This window comes from Rhincodon typus, chromosome 9, assembly GCF_021869965.1.
Source record: "Rhincodon typus isolate 14 chromosome 9, sRhiTyp1.1, whole genome shotgun sequence".
NCBI lineage: Eukaryota > Metazoa > Chordata > Chondrichthyes > Orectolobiformes > Rhincodontidae > Rhincodon > Rhincodon typus.
This window is the reverse complement of record NC_063340.1, coordinates 23,383,952-23,400,496: the sequence shown is the minus strand read 5'-3', so window position 1 is coordinate 23,400,496 and position 16,545 is coordinate 23,383,952. Positions and strand designations below refer to the sequence as shown.

The 16,545-nt window shown below is 42.7% G+C and overlaps 1 protein-coding gene across 1 annotated transcript in view; it reads right to left on the bottom strand.

Moving 5' to 3' along the window:
* The window catches only part of prkn (parkin RBR E3 ubiquitin protein ligase), a 451,923-nt gene that overhangs the window by 122,137 nt on the left and 313,241 nt on the right, over positions 1-16,545 (bottom strand). Inside the window, exon 7 of the mRNA XM_048600945.1 lies at positions 2,913-3,062. Coding sequence (XP_048456902.1) covers positions 2,913-3,062 — 150 coding nt within the window. The remainder of the gene's footprint in view (positions 1-2,912; positions 3,063-16,545) is intronic.

Genomic DNA, 16,545 nt, shown 5'->3' with positions numbered 1-16,545 from the left:
CACTACGTTTACCAGGCAGAGCATTCCATGGCATTCAAAAAAATACCTCCTCACCTCTAGTCTTCTTTTTGTGGCAGTTGAATTCTGTGTCTTTTGATCACCAACTGTCAAATCAGTCATTCTTCTTATCACTATCTTTCAAAACTTTAAAATTGTTGCTAAATATCCACAAACCTTCACTATACAATGGAGAACTCATGCGTAGTACTGCAGCTGTAAGCAATACACAGACCTAGGGGTTAATTAGCTGAAGCAACCATATCACTGATAAATATTTTAAGCCATCAATAAAGATTGCCTCTTTTGTCTTTGGGCAGTATTAAGGATTAATTATGTTATTAAAATGGTATTATCTACAGACAGACTTATTGGAAGAGACTCAAAAGACGATTGTTCCCCCACCCCCACTTTCACTCTGACGTTCACTCTCCTCAGGCCAGAATAGATAATTTGTTCTTTCACAGAGTATTAAGTTTTATTTTAAGCATGTGATAGTACGATTAGAGAGTTAATAAAGTGCAATTTTGTTATTTGTCATTTTGAGGACAGAAAACTGATTGCTCACACTACTAATAACTGTATACCTTACAAAAATGCGAAATAATTTAGCTAACCAAGAGAATGTTGTGCCTCAGCTGAGTTTGACTTCAGTTCATTTTCTGTCAAGAGGAGGGATTTCATATGGTGGCATGTGCCTTATCTAATTAGCCGATATGGAGTGAGCGCCCTCTATGTCAATCAACAGGCCTTTCTAACATTAACGAGACAGTTGGCAGAAAATGTGATGTCCATTTAACAGTAGTCACCAGTGACAGTGAACCCAAGAAAATAATTAATGTGAAAACTTGAAAATTGTGATAGAGTGAAGACTGAAAAGTAGATCTGCTTTTGAACACTGATGCTGCCAAACCAATGAGTTTTCATGGGCAGCCCAAATGTTAGAAACAACATAATTTGGCACAAATCCGGTACTAAAGGGGGTGGCCGTGGCACCCGCATAGGTCCAAGCTATGCCTGCCTCTTCGTAGGATACGTGTAACAGTCCCTTTTCCACTGTTACAATGGCATTATTCCCCACCTCTTCCTCTGCTACATCAATGACTGTATCGGCGCTGCCTTGTGCTCCCATGAGGAGTTTGAACAGGTCATCAACTTTACTAACACCTTTCACCCCAACCTCAAATTCACGTGGACAATCTCCGATACCTCCCTCTCTTTCCTGGACCTCTCCGTCTCCATCTCTGGTGACCGCCTCAAAAGTGACATCTATTTCAAGCCCACTGACTCCCACAGCTACCTGGACTACATCTACTCTCACCCACCCTCCTGCAAGAATGTGATCCCCTACTCCCAATTCCTCTGCCTCTGCTGTGTCTGCTCCCAAGATGGAGCGTTCACTCCTGGACGTCCCAGACGTCCTCCTATTTCAACAACCGTAATATTCCCCCTCTGGTGATCAAAAATGCCCTCAACTGCATCTCTTGCATTTCCCGCACTTCTGCCCTCACACTCCTTCCCCCTGACAAAACAAAGACAGAATCCCCCTTGTCCTCACGTATCACCACCACCAACCTCCACATCCGGCATATCATTCTCCATCACTTCTGCCACCTGCAATCCGACCCCAAAACCAAAGGTATATTTCCCTCCCCACCCCTATCTGCCTATCATAGGGACCGCTCTCTCCGCAACTCCCTCGTCTGCTCCACACTCCCTACTATCCCCACCACACCTGGCACCTTTCCCTGCAACCGCAGGAAGTGCTACACCTGTCCCTACACCTCCCCCCTCACCTCCATTCAAGGCACGAAACAAACCTTCCATATCAGACAGGGGTTCACCTGTACATCCGTCAACTTGGTCTACTGTATCCGCTGCTCCCGATGTGGTCTCCTCTACATCGGTGAGACCAAGTGTAGACTTGGAGACAATTTCGTACAGCATCTTCACTCTGTACACGACAAACGACAATACCTTCTGGTCACCAACCAATTTAACTCCCCCCTCCCACTCTCTGGGTGACATGTCCATCCTGAGCCTCCTCCAGTGTCACAATGACACCACCCGCAAACCTCAATATCCACCTTGGGAGCCTACAGTCCGATGGCTTAAAGATGGAATTCACCAGTTTTAAAATCTCCCCACCCCCAGCCTCATCCCAAGTCAAACGCTCCCTCTCATCCCTGCCTCCTTGACCTCAACACAACGTGTCCATCTTTTCTCTCACGTATCCACCCCTCCTACCTCACTGACCACTCCCTACCTGCACTCATCTATCACCATTCCACCTACCTTCCCCAGCCCCATCCCTCCTCTCTCTATTTGTTTTCTAGCTCCCGTCCCCCTGCCCATTTCTGAAGAAGGGTCCTGACCCGAAATGTCAACTTTCCTGCTCCTCTGATGCTGCCAGGCCTGCTGTGTTCCCTCAGCTCCACACTCTGTTGTCTCTGACTCCAGCATCTGCAGTTCTTACTATCTCTGACATCAATTGTGCAATTGGCCTGTTTTGGAAAATGAGCCTTCTCATTGTCTAATGTTTATTGTAGGTGTTTTAGTGTTATCTAATAACAAAAATAATCTCCTTTAATTAAACGTGATGAGTGACAATCATTTTATCCAGCATATTATACTGCCTTTGACCATGTATTCTAGTCCAGCCCTTTAATGCACAAATTAGGAGTTTGGACAATGACAGGGTGTGTCCTGCATTCTTTCACTGTTACATAGTTGACTATTTAACCTCTGAAACTGGATCATCAGAATAAATATTTTGGACCCAAAATTCACCAGCTACTATGACAGTGGAGCAAAGGCATGTGTCACTTCTTTCTCGATTTTTACTGCGATTGACCTTGGGATACATTTTAATTAGAAAAAAGTAGAAAAGGCAAATGTTTTGTGCTTAATCTTACCCCGCAGCCTATTCCATTTTGTCGCAGACACTCAATCCTGCGTAGGCCTACATCTGGAAGAAGGCCAGCTCCACAACCTGGTCTTGGGCACAGAACCCCACCCATCTGTATCACACATTCCTCCGCAGCATAGCGCTGATAGCGATCGTACTGCATGGAAGAGATTCAGCAATTAAAACAAGGGGAATCTTGCAATTCATTGAACCAATTGAATGCAACTTATAGCATAATCATTGGTTGTTACCAACTGTTATATTAACAAAGGTTACAGTCATTTTTTATTACAGCGCAATTTCAAATAATAATCCTCTCTCCTGGTCCTTCCACATTGATGCTACAGTCAAGAAAGTCCACCGCCTCCACTTCCTCAAAAGATTAAGGAAATTTGCATGTCCACAATGACTCATCAATTTTTATAAATGCACCATGGAAAGCATCCAATCCAGATGCATTACAACATAGTATGGCAACAGCTCTGCCCAAGACCGCAAGAAATTACAGAGAGTTGTGAACGCAGATAACAAGGTGTAGGGCTGGATGAACACAGCAGGCCAGGCAGCATCAGAAGGGCAGGAAAGCTGACATTTCAGGTCTGGACCCTTCTTCAGAAAACCATTCTGGCAATAAAAATTTGAGCTGTATGCCTTTTTCTTCATGTGTACATCTCCCATGCATGCACAAATAAATGTTTAAATAACATGAGTCCCGTCTGGTCTAAGAGGAAATAAATGGTTAACTCATTGTTTCTCCAACAGTTTACTAACCGTACATAAGCATTTACATATCACTGATTGTAATATGATTGAGCTCAATGGACAGACCCAGATTTGCCAATCAGGATCAGAAACCCTATTTTTGCTCTTGATTGAACAACACTTCTCTTCAGACGCAACATAGAAAAGGGGAGCAGAAAGATCAGCACACAATCACACAGCAGTAAGTGTTGTATCCTCCAAGACGGAAAGAAACAGTAAAGTAATACATGGACATAAATATGCTGCATATGAGAGCTCCATTTTGAAGTATACAAGACAAGTCAGATCAAGATGTGTCATTTGCAAGATGTATTAGTTTTTCCTTCTGGGCTGTGATTTAAAGGTCCTGTCACCACATGAAAGTAATTGACAGAAGATAAGTGTGTAAGGTAAGTGTAGGGTAGGTTCGCAGGTGGATGGGAGGGGAATTAATGAGTCTAGTGCTAGGTGTGTGAGGGGGGTAGGGAGTAATGTGATTCTGCCTTTTGCAGGCTAAATTTTATCATATGCAACAATACTAATGCTATCCATCATAACATAAGAAACTGAGAATGGACAATGTAGTATTGAAGCATCTGACAGATTTTTATTACAACAAGTTATTGTCTACAAACATTACATTCACAGACACAACAGTAACAAGACTAACACTGTTATTAGGTTGCAATCGAGAAGCATGCTTCTTGTAGCACACCGTGCTTCAAGTGATGCCAAGCTTGATGGAGTATGAGACCTCCATATCCTTAGATCATATGCTATGAATTGTTCTAGAGAAATTGATGGAGATCCATCTTCTTGAAAATCTGTGGGCTGGAAAAGGGAGGAGATCGTTGTTGACGGAATCTCTGAGCTTAGATGGATATATATGTAAAAATGAGCAACGTATATAGACAAGTGAGTAATCTACATGGAGCCAGAGCTGTTCATCTTGAAGATTGAGGAAGCATATGTAGGGTAAAAATACATTGTTATCACAGAATCCCTACAGATTGGAAGCAGGCCATTCAGCCCATTGACACCACACCAACCTCTGAGCAGCATCCCACCCAGACCCACTCCCCAACTCTATACCTCTAACCCTACATAATCCACCAAGCCTGCACCTCCCTGGACACTATGGGCAGTTTAGCATGGCCAATCCACCTAACCTACACATCTTTGGATTGTGGGAGGAAACTGGTGCCCCTGCAGGAAGCCCGCACAGACACGGGGAGAATGTGCAAACTCCACACAGACAGTCACCCAAGGCTGGAATTGAATTTGAGTCCCTGGTACTGTGAGGCAGCAGTACTAACCACTGAACTACCATGGCACCCTGCAGTGATTATACAGTGATAAATGAAATAAGAAGACAAATATAAAGGCAGTATTCTTGACAATACTGACAATAGTAGGGAATAGGAGTGAGATGGATAGGGACATTAAGAATTTGTTAACTAAATGGCATGATACTTTAGGGTTGCTTTGATAAATAGAAGATTAAGCACAGGAGTAATGTATTTCACAACCACGGTAGACACAAGGGAAGTAAAAATAGCTTTCAAAACTACTTAACCTAAGTTAAAGATAGGAGTACAGCAGGATCCAGGCTATGCACAGGAACAGGATAATGGAAGTAATTAGAATAGGGCTCAGAATTCATTATTATCATTAGCATCATATTACATAGACAGTAAAAGCAGACAATCAGATACGGAGGCTAAGGGGGCAATGACCAAAATTAGATATGCTTATATCAATATATACAAATCCCACAAGTACTTACGTACAAAACTATGGAACTAGAAGCAGTTGTAGCAACTCATATTTCCAAAATCACAGCTAGTACAGTCATGGCTAACTCAGGAAAATTGATGTGGACATAAATTATAAGAAAACAGTATATGCAGAAAAGTTAGGGGAGCAGACAAAATTTGAGACTTTTCCTACATGTCAAAGTGACTTAGTTGTTAAGATAATTACAGAAAATTGGGTGGTGATCCATTTTATTATGAGATAAAATATGAACCGCATGGATCAATTTTAATCAGCGAGCATGAACAAAAACACTGGAGATATCACAGAAAAAGGTTTACATATATAGGAGGTCTGACAACATCTGTGGAATTAGAAATATTTAAGATTTCAAGTTGATTATCTTTTGATTCAGATGTTTACACACCAATCTTTCAATATGACAAAACAATTAATAAAGAACCTGGGGACTTAGATTCAATAGGTCCAGATCTTATGAATGATGGAGGAGTGATTTTGACCAAGGCATTACACATTCTGTAGTTTTCTGTGTGGGTCCTTTGTCCAAATAAATTCTGGCCCATTAACCAGACTGATTGTCAGTTATGGCTCGTCAGCTCGGTAAAAATCTGAAAGAGGTTATAACTCAGAAGGATTTTGGTAGCTTTCAGCAGAGTTAGTGAGAGCCCTTGTTGGCATTGAGGCCTGGAGTGTGGGGTTGTGGAAGCTGATTCCAATGGGCTCAGGTCCCATGGAGGGGCTACCAATCCCAGAGAGATCTATCTGATCTCAGGGCAAATGTCTGATCATAGGGGTGGAGAGCGGTGGTCACTGGTTTTAGGGATATTTGATTTCTCATCTGAAGTGTGGATTCTGAGTACGGGAGATTTTTTACACTGCATGTGTCCAATCATGAAGGAGGGAGTTAAATGGAATAAGGTAAACATCATGGGCTGGGAGGAAGCACTTCCTCTCTTCTTGGCCCAAAAGAAATGTTAAAAAGGCGTTTACCTTGCTGAGAAATAAGTCAACAGATTCTTTTAGCTGTAGGGTTTTTCAAGGTTCAAAACACAGCTGGTCAGGATTAAACCTGAAATGCGGATTTTTCTAAAGAGGCTCACAGCCTTAATTTAATATTTAAAGGGCCATCCCATCTTCTGGGAGTTGAGCTGGTTGGTTGCCTACCCAAACCCATCCCTCATTAAAGTTAACAGTTGATGAGTTATGGGCAAGTGGCCAGTTCAGGAAATCACAGGCCCTTCATTTCTCACAAATTAATTTTGATAAATGAAAATATCATGGGCAGCATACACATTGTTGCCTGGTACACACGTCTGGCAGGTAAGGGTCAAAGCATGAAAATTTCCTCAAGTATGTCAGAGGCACAAAACAAGAAGTTCACTTCTGGACGTTGTTTTTGCGAATGACGCAGTTACTATTCATACAGTAAACATAGCTGGAGTACGAGGTGTCCATGACAGCATCAACTCGAATTTGAATTGAGAAAGAGTAGAGGCAATTAATTAAATCTCAGTGTGCGTAACTTCAGGTAGACAAACTCCTGGGGCATTAGGGTCAAGCTTAGCAAAAACAAATGGGGACAAACATTCAAGAACAAAACTTGCCAAGGATAAACAGACCTCCCTCAGGAAGCAGAACATTCTGTGTAAATTTATCTAACTGTAGCAAAGGAAAAGTCAACAACAATGTTCCAAAATAAATTTACTGGGAAATGAGAAAGGGTATTGGAAAACAAATTAATAAAAATGTGACTAATGAGCTGAATAAATATTGTTCAAGAGCAGGTCAAGAAGGTTTAGGCTTGACTAGAGATTAGATAAGTTAAAAGTGGAAAGGGGGATTCAAAATATGATGCTTAAAAAATCTTCAATATAATTAAAATAAGAAAGAAGTTAGAGCATACTGAGAGATCTATATGTAATTAAATGTGGAAAACATTGGGAACACCAACATCTGCAGGTTCTCTTCCAAGTTACACACCATCCTAACTTGGAACTATATCACCATTCCTTTAGTGTCTCTGGGTCAAAATTCTAGAAATTCCTTCCTAACAGCACTGTGGGTGTTCCTACAAGTTCTCCAAAGACTACAGTGGTTCAAGAAGATCGGTCACCACCACCTTCTCCATGACAATAGGATGGGTAATAAATGCTGGCAAGGCCAGCAATGACCACATCCCTTGTTTAAATAAAATAAACGAATAGGATAATTTTAGGTCTCAGTATTATGGGTAAATCATCATGAGCTACCTTTAATTTGGCTACTTATTAAGAATCAAGTACTGAAACAATTATTTAAACTTTATTGCATGTAGCAACCAAAATAAGACCCTTCAAATAACCAAGTTAAGGCTTGAAAATCAACTTGGATATTAACCGATTAATGGTGAAATTTAGCTATAATTCCAATCTGCAGTGTCTATCTCTGGAGGCGTCCAGGTTTCAAACTTTGAGCAGTGTTGTTCTTCAAAGTTCAGCTGCTGAATTGTTCTGGTGTTAGATTCTTATATCGTCTTCATTCGTCTTTCAGGTCTATGGTGTGATATTATTGATGATTCTTCAGATTCTTTCATCCACAATATTGTAAGTATACAGCTTGCCTTCTTATCAGAAGTAACTTTGTTCCTTGTTACATCTGGCCTTAACTGGCTGTTTGAAGACACAGCTTTCCCACAGTAAACTCCTTAAATTCTTTTGCAAACAGTTATCCTTGTGGCAATGAAGCAACTAGTTATTAAATAGATGTCAAAAGAGTTTTGTTCATGTAGCTTTGACTCTCTCTTTTCCAGACATGGCTAATTGCTTTCAATTCCCATATAAGTCTGCCCTTATACCTTAATTGTTTATTTCAGGCAGAGTTATTGCTGCTTCTTTCTGTTTGTAACAGTTTACCTTTGTTGATCTTTTCAAGCCATGAAGTTATTAAAGTTCTGAAGTCTACTGTATCACACCAACAAACCTCTCAGCCTGTCAGGCGGACCAACCCTGGCTCAGTGAAGAGTTTAAAAGACAGTGTGCTAGGAGCAGCTCAAGACAGATCTCGGTAATCCTACTATCCACAGTTCAGATTAAATTTGTTCAGTATTGCCACACCCAGTTGTGAGTAGTCATGGGCAATCAAATTACTAATGAGAGGAGGAGATTCCAAGAACATCCCTGTTTCAATTCAAGAAACGGTTGTGCAGACTTCATGTCAAAAAGATTCTGGGCCCCCATAATGCTGAAAACTTGTGCTCCAGAACACAATGTACCTTTTGTCAAGTTGTTCAAATGCAGCTACACTGCAGCAGTGTAGAATATTTTCATGTATCTTATACAAGAAAAGCATGTTAAATCTAAACCAGCCAGTTATTGTCCGTTAGTCTACCTGCAATCATCAGTAAAAGTGATAGAGAGTGTCATTGACAATTATTACCATTCCTCCACTATCGCTGTGTAAAACTCCTGGATCACATTGACTACTGCAAGAAGGTGATTCACCTCAAGGATAATTAGGGATGGGCAATAAATACTAGCATTGCAAGGCAAACACCACTTGTTCAGATTTCTCCTTGCCTTCATTTACTCCTCCACATTACTCACTCTCACTCATAGTGCCTGGGCTGTCAACTTTCATCTGGCATTTTCTTGAAGATTTAATAAGATATCACATGATAACATGAAAACACTGGTAATATTTATTGTGCGTTGTGCCTTTGAGGCATGCAGAGATGACATTCACCAGGTTCAATGAGTGAACAAGAGCTTTATCTCAATGCCTTTAAAATATTTGATGTCTCAGGCTTCTTGCTCAATCTCTGTTTCTCTATAATGAGAAGTTTGATACAGTACACAGCACACAGCACAGTGAGCAGTCAACAGACACTCCCTCCCCAGGGTGTGTCAGAGTCCCAATCCCTCCTCAGAGTGTGTCAGTCTCCCCTTCCCTCCCCAGAGTGTGTTGCTTTCTTGCCAATTCAGGACTCAGAGATTCCAAATAATGTTTGTTAGCCCTGACACATTGTTATCATCAAAACTGAGAAAGAATTAAGTAGTAGGAGTTTTCCCTTTGTGTCAAGACCTCAACATTGCAGTCAACTATGAGTCTGTAACATTCACCCTGCTGTGATTTTACTTGATTTGACCAAATAGCGGTCAGAAGATAGACTTGGCATCAACTAAGGATGGTGGAAAAGCTGTCAAAGCTGCCAACAGGAGGTCCTCCAGTACTGCAAAGCAGCAGCCTGCAGAAGTCAGAAAGACAGAAAGAACATTTTTATTTTCAGGCATCCACTCTCCAACATTCAGAACTTTTACATTCAGAAATGCCCTTAGCAGCCAGAGCAGTAGAGAACTCCTCCACAAGATATCCTGTTGAAGGCTGGTATGGAGGGCATCAAAGCCTGTCTGGAGCACAAATCCCTCATTATGCCGCTGAAGGATGTCTTCAGGCATCTAGCCTACTGAAGAATTTCACTTGTGAGATGACTGCTGACTCCAATCCTTCCTCAAGGAACTGTCTCAGGAGTGGGATGGAGCTGGCATACCAGCTGGTGGCATGAATTTCAATGCCCACTCACCTCTGCACTCACTCCTCCCTAATATACCTGCCTGGCATTCTGAATAGTTCAGAGACTAGCAGGGCCCAGTCAAATAGTTTGGTCAGAAGGCACAAGAACCAGGGTACTGCTCTGCTAAATGTGTGAGCAAAGACAGTTGCTCCTGAATCTCAAGCAGCAGCATTCAGGAGGTCAGTTGCCCATTCCCAGAGACTCCCAAACCAAGCAGGGATGCTGGGAACTCTGGTTACTGCTGCAGCCTTGAATTGAACAACTAAGTTAACAGAAGCAGTTTGGCCTGAATAATCTCTTAAAACAATGGATAATATAAGAAGTCTTCGCAATAATAAAATTGGATAACACATACTAAATGGAATTGCTCTGTTTTAATTCATTTAAAAGTAGGAAACTTCTAATTTGATATAATGGCAAGGTATATCATTTTACTTCTGGAACATGGAGTACGAATCCAGCACAGCTGAAATATGAAAATACTGTATTTTGGACAATTACTAACAGATCCTTGGTGAAATGTTTTTGAGCTTGAACAATAATTTATCCTTCAAGTGATATCAGCGTATAATGCCAGACTCACGAGGAAAGAGCAGTGGGTTAGCGGCAGAGGTACATCGGTAAGTGGGTTTTGAACTTTGCACAGGCCCCACCACTAGACCATCTATTGTTAAAGATGTTAAACTCAGTATGTCAAAACATAACACAACATCTCATTTTGTATGTTGCAAATAGCTGGAATACCAACAGCTGGTTGATAGACAATGACAAACATTTTAAAAAACATGGACAAATGCAACAATTACTGATCGCAGTCTGGCATAAAACTAAAATGGGAAATGTAGCCAGGTCATGGCTAATGAGGGAAATTAGGGATAGTATTAAATCCAAGGAAGAGGCATACAAATTGGTCAAAAAAAGCATCAAACCTGAGAATTGTGAACTGTTTAGATTCCAGCAAAGGTTGAAAAAAGAGACTGATTAAGAGCAGAAAAGTAGAGTATGAGAATAAGTTTGCAGGGAACATACAGACAGTTAGTAAAAGCTTCCATAAGTTTTCATGAGAAAAAGATTAGTAACGACAAATATAGGTATAGTGATTAGGACCAGATGGACCTTGCTGACAATGAGGTTCTTGATTGGGTTTGTTAACTGAGCCAATTAAAAAAGCCCTGGCTGACCAATATAACCAGGAGATTAGAATCTCCTCAGAGGAGGACTAACTCAGAGCTGGGTGGCCACAGCCAGTGTACTGTGCACTAGTAAATAAAAGGTGATTTGGTAACAGGATCCGATCTCTGTGTAGCTATTTCAGTGGTGACGGGAGAAAGCAGGACATGCCTGAAGAATATTCAATTGCAACTGTCAACTGGAGTTGGGATAAGCATTTCTGGTATCATGCCTCTATTTGGGAAGCATGACTCATTTGACCCTGCTGTCGAAGACTGGGGCTCCTATGTCGAAAGAATGCAATTTTTTTCTGGGCAAATGACATTGGGGAAGATGAAAAGCAACGAGTAATTCTTCTGACTGCATGTGGACCCACAGCACTTTCGGTTATAAGGGACTTAATTTTCCCAGAGGCACCAGACTCTAAACGTTGGTTAAGGAACATTACAACCTCAAACCTCCCCCAATTCTGAGACGCTATCAGTTCTATTTGGCTGTTAGAGAACCAGGAGAATCTGTATCAAGATTTTTGATGAGCTTACGACAACTGACAGAGGCACGTGATTCTGGGTTAACCCTGAATGAGATGCTGAGAGACTGTTTGGTATGTGGGATTAATGGCATAACCATGCAGAAGCGCCTGCTAGCAGAAGCCCAACTGGACTTCAAACAAGCACTGCAGCTGGCCTTGTCATTAGAAAATGTCACAAGTGGAGCATGGGAGCTAGAGGGCATCCCTATGGAAGTGGATACCCTCACCTGTTCAACTGAGCTTGGGGAACTACACTTGACTGTAGGCTATTGCAGAGCCTCACGCAGGGCATGTCTGAGAGGGACCCTAGGCCAACCCACATCAGAACCCACAACAAAACCAAGTTTTGGCCAAGCAGCTAAACAATTCTTCAGGATCTGGGCTGGCGAGCCATTGTAGTTGCTGCTGGTATGCGTAATCGAGACAGCAAAAGAGTCCTACAGGGCCTAACTCGAGTAAGAAAACTTGTCGGCTGGTACCCAGGAGAGGGCGCACCCTGGAAAGTTCCCCTACATGTGGGTTGGAAAAATTAAATTGCTTAGTGACACCTGAATCAGAGCCAATTAAAATTAAGAGATAACAAGGTGTACAGCTGGATGAACACAGCAGGCCAAGCAGCATCAGAGGAGCAGGAAAGCTGACGTTTCGGGTCGAGACCCTTCTTCAGAAATGGGGGAGGGGAAGGGGATTCTGAAATAAATAGGGAGAGAGGGGGAGGCGGATAGAAGATGGATAAAGGAGAAGATCGGTGGAGAGGAGACAGACAGGTCAAAGAGGCGGGGTTGGAGCCAGTAAAGGTGAATGTAGGTGGGGAGTTAGGGAGGAGATAGGTCGGTCCAGGGAGGACGGACAGGTCAAGGAGGCGGGATGAGGTTAGTGGGTAGGAGATGGGGTTGGGGCTTGAGGTGGGAGGAATGGTTAGGGAGGTGGGGACGAGCTGGGCTGGTTTTGGGATGCGTTCGGGGAAGGGGAGATTTTGAAGCTTGTGAAGTCCACATTGATACCTTTGGGCTGCAGGGTTCCCAAGCGAAATATGAGATGCTGTTCCTGCAGCTTTCGGGTGGCATCGTTGTGGCAATGCAGGAGGCCCAGGATGGACATGTCGTCCAAGGAGTGGGAGGGGGAGTTGAAATGGTTCGCGACTGGGAGGTGTAGTTGTTTGTTGCGAACCGAACGTAGGTGTTCTGCAAAGCGGTCCCCAAGCCTTCGCTTGGTTTCTCCGATGTAGAGGAGGCCACAACGGGAACAGCAGATACAGTATACTACATTAGCAGATGTGCAGGTGAACATCTGTTTGATGTGGAAGGTCTTCTTAGGGCCTGGGATGGGGGTGAGGTGGGAGGTGTAGAGGCAGGTGTAGCACTTGCTCTGGTTTCAGGGAAAAGTGCCGGGGGTGGTGGGGCTGGAGGGGAGTGTGGAGTGGACAAGGGAGTCACGGAGACAGTGGTCCCTCCGGAAAGCAGATAAGGGTGGGGAGGGAAAAATGTCTTTGGTAGTGGGGTCAGATTGCAGATGGCGGAAGTGTCGGAGGATGTTGCGTTGGATTCGGAGGTTGGTGGGGTGGTACGTGAGGACGAGGGGGATTCTGTTTTGGCTGTTATTGCGGGTAGCGGGTGTGAGGGATGAGTTGCGGGAAATGCGAGAGACACGGTCGAGGGCATTTTCGACCACTGTGGAGGGGAAGTTGCGGTTCAATTTCGAGATTTTGCAAAGTCTGCCCCATTGCCATTTGCCTTGCGGGCAAAAGTGGAGGTGGAAATCGGGAGGCTAGAGACTGAAGGAATCATCAAACCAGTGCAGTTTGCAGAATGGGCAGCACCAATCGTACTGATTGTGAACCTGATGGCTCAGTTCGCCTTTGTGGGGATTTTAAGCAAACGGTAAACTGCTTCTCACAGCTAGATAAATACCCAATCCCTTGCATAGAGGATTTCTATGCCAAGATGGTGGCGGGGCTGTCCTTTACAAAGCTGGACATGAGCCACGCCTACCTGCAATTACAACTGGGTGAGGAGTCCCAGAAGTACACTACAACTAATACCCATAAAGGTTTATATCAATATACAAGACTGTCGTAAGGACGAACAAAGAGCACTTGGAGAACTTGGACATAGTGATTAAATGTTTCTTCCAGGCAAGTGTGCGCCTTAGAAAGGAAAGATGTGTGTTCCAGGCGCCCCAAGTGACTTACTTGGGTTACAGAATCGATAAAACTGGGGTACACTGTTGGAAGAGAAAGTGAGGGTGATCAAAGCAGTACCAGTTCCCATGTCTGTACCAGAGCTTAGGTCTTTCCTTGGATTAGTGAATTATTACAGAAAATTCATACTAACCTGGCCTCCATCTTGGCACCCTTATACCTGCTGTTAAAAAAGGGTCAGCCTTGGAAATGGTCGCAAAGCCAAGAAGCCTTTAGGGAAGTGAAAAAGCATCTGTCGTCATCTACGGTCTTGGCCCACTATAATCCAAAGCAAGAAACAGTGCTGACATGGGATGCCTCCCCATACGGTATTGGAGTAGTGTTAACTCACTGGTGGCCCAATGAGAGGAGGCGATTTCATAGAAACCTTTTAAATACTAACAGGATTACACAGGGTATATGTAGGAAGGATGTTCTCAATGATCAGGGACTCCACAACCAGGGGTCACAGTCTAGGGATATGAGTTAGGCCTTTTAGAACAGAGATGAGGAGGACTTGTTTTTAACCCAGAAAGTGGTGAGCCGATAGAAATCACTTTCATAGGAAATTGTTCAGGTCCAAACATTGAAGTTTTTCGAAAAAGATGTAGATATAATTCTTAGGACTGAAGGGATCAAAGGATAAGGGGAGAAAGCAGGAATAGAGTATGAGTTGGATGATCAGTCATGGTCATAATGAATGGCAGAGCAAGCTCAAACTGCTACTCCTATGCCTCTATTCTGTTTCCACAGTTCAAACTTCCTCTTTCTCACAATTGTTACTCCACAACGCTCATTCTCGTAACTTTGTCAATAATTAGATACAAATTGGATTGTGCGCTCGAACAGTTAATTTAGAATAGAATATAAGATCTGAGAGAAAAACAATGGAGCAATGGGGAGTACTCTTCCAAGATTGTGCTTACGAGTGCTGTTTGAACAACAAACCCTGGAACTTCATTTATATCTCATTAAAACATAAATGCTTACTGGCTTACTGTGATACTAAGTGGATGCATTTAATTTGTCAGCATTGTTAGTTGATATTCTAATTCACCTAAACGCTTCTACTGAAACTTGAGTGCAGCCTTGAATTAGTGCTTGTACTTGCATCTCTATAGTTGATTACTTCAAACCTCACTCCAGAATTTTAACATACAATCTAGACTAGCACTTCATTACTGTGAAAGCCACACTGTCTGAGATGTTATATTTTTGATGAGGCATTAAATCAAGACTCCATCTGCTCTTTCAGAACGTCTCATAAGATCCTAAGGCACTATTCAAAAAGTAATGGAATTCTTCCAGTGTCCTGGGCAACATTTCTCCCTGAACAAACAACATCAAAAGCAGACTAAGTCGTTATGGGACCTTGCTGTGCACATATTGGCTTGTGCATTTACATACAAAACATGAGCGTTATTGCACTTTAGGATATTCTGTGGGTGTGAAAAGCAGTGCATAAATCTCTTTCCAAGAGTGTTATTATCAGCAATATGCAACTTATATTTTATACAGGATTTTCAATGTCCCTCTATTTGGAACCAAGAAATTGAATAAACACATGCAGAATCCCATCAAACAGGTTATCCAGAAGGTAGAATCTTAAAATCAAAGACTGGATACTGCACAGAAGAAGACTGTTCGGACCCTTGAGTCTGTGCTGGTTGACTCCAAAAGCAGTTCACTTGGTGCCGCTCTCCCTGGAAATTTCCCTTCTTCAGATGATGATTCAATTCCATTTTGAAAGCGATTATTAAATTGGCATTCACCACACTTTCAGGTAGGCGGTTGCCACAGGTCATTCCTGTAAAAAGATAATGTCTCACCCCTCCTTTGTTTGGTCACCACACCATCCGTGAAAGATCTGATTGCATAGAACAGAGTTCTGACCTGATCTTTCTGCTCCTTGGTGGAAAGTCACAAAGAGAAGAGAGTGTGGCACTTGCCCAGGCACAGGTTATTAACCTTTTTAAGGCATGGCTGGCCCTTTGTCTGGACAGTGAAAATGGTACTCAACTGTGTGGCAACCTCAGGTCAGGCTGTCAGACTCTGGTACAAAACAGAAATTGCTGTAAAAGCTCAGCAGGTCTGGCAGCATCTGTGGAGAAAAATCAGAGTTACCATTTCGGGTCATTCTAGGGAAGGGTTTGAGGAAGGGTCACTTGACCCAAAACATGAACTCTGATTTCTCTCCACAGATGCTGGCAGACCTGTTGAGTTTTTCTAGCAATTTCTGTTTTGTTACTGATTGACAGCTTCTGCAGTTCTTTTGGTTTTTATTTTGTCAGACTCTCATGGTTTATTCTCTTCTCACAGTCCTCTGGGAAGAGGAATCTTCTTTTTTGCTTCAATTTCTCAACCAGGACCTCCAGGCCTCCATTGGTGAATTGTAGTGCATTCTTACCCTTCTCTGACATCTTCTGCTAATGTCCTTGACTGAGCAGGGTAGTTTTGACATGCCAGTACTTGTCCATGTACGCAATGGTCTTTTAAAGATGGCAAGGCTGCAAAGGATGCTGGAGTTTTGGTAGATATCCATTGAATGGAGACTTATTTGGGGAATGGCACATAGTAATTTGGGACCGGAATAGGACATGAGGGATGCAGTTGGGTGGAGTCGTAAAGATGACATCAGTTTGGTAAGACATGATGAGTAAACACCCTAAGCCCAGCAGCAGAGTCCCTTACAA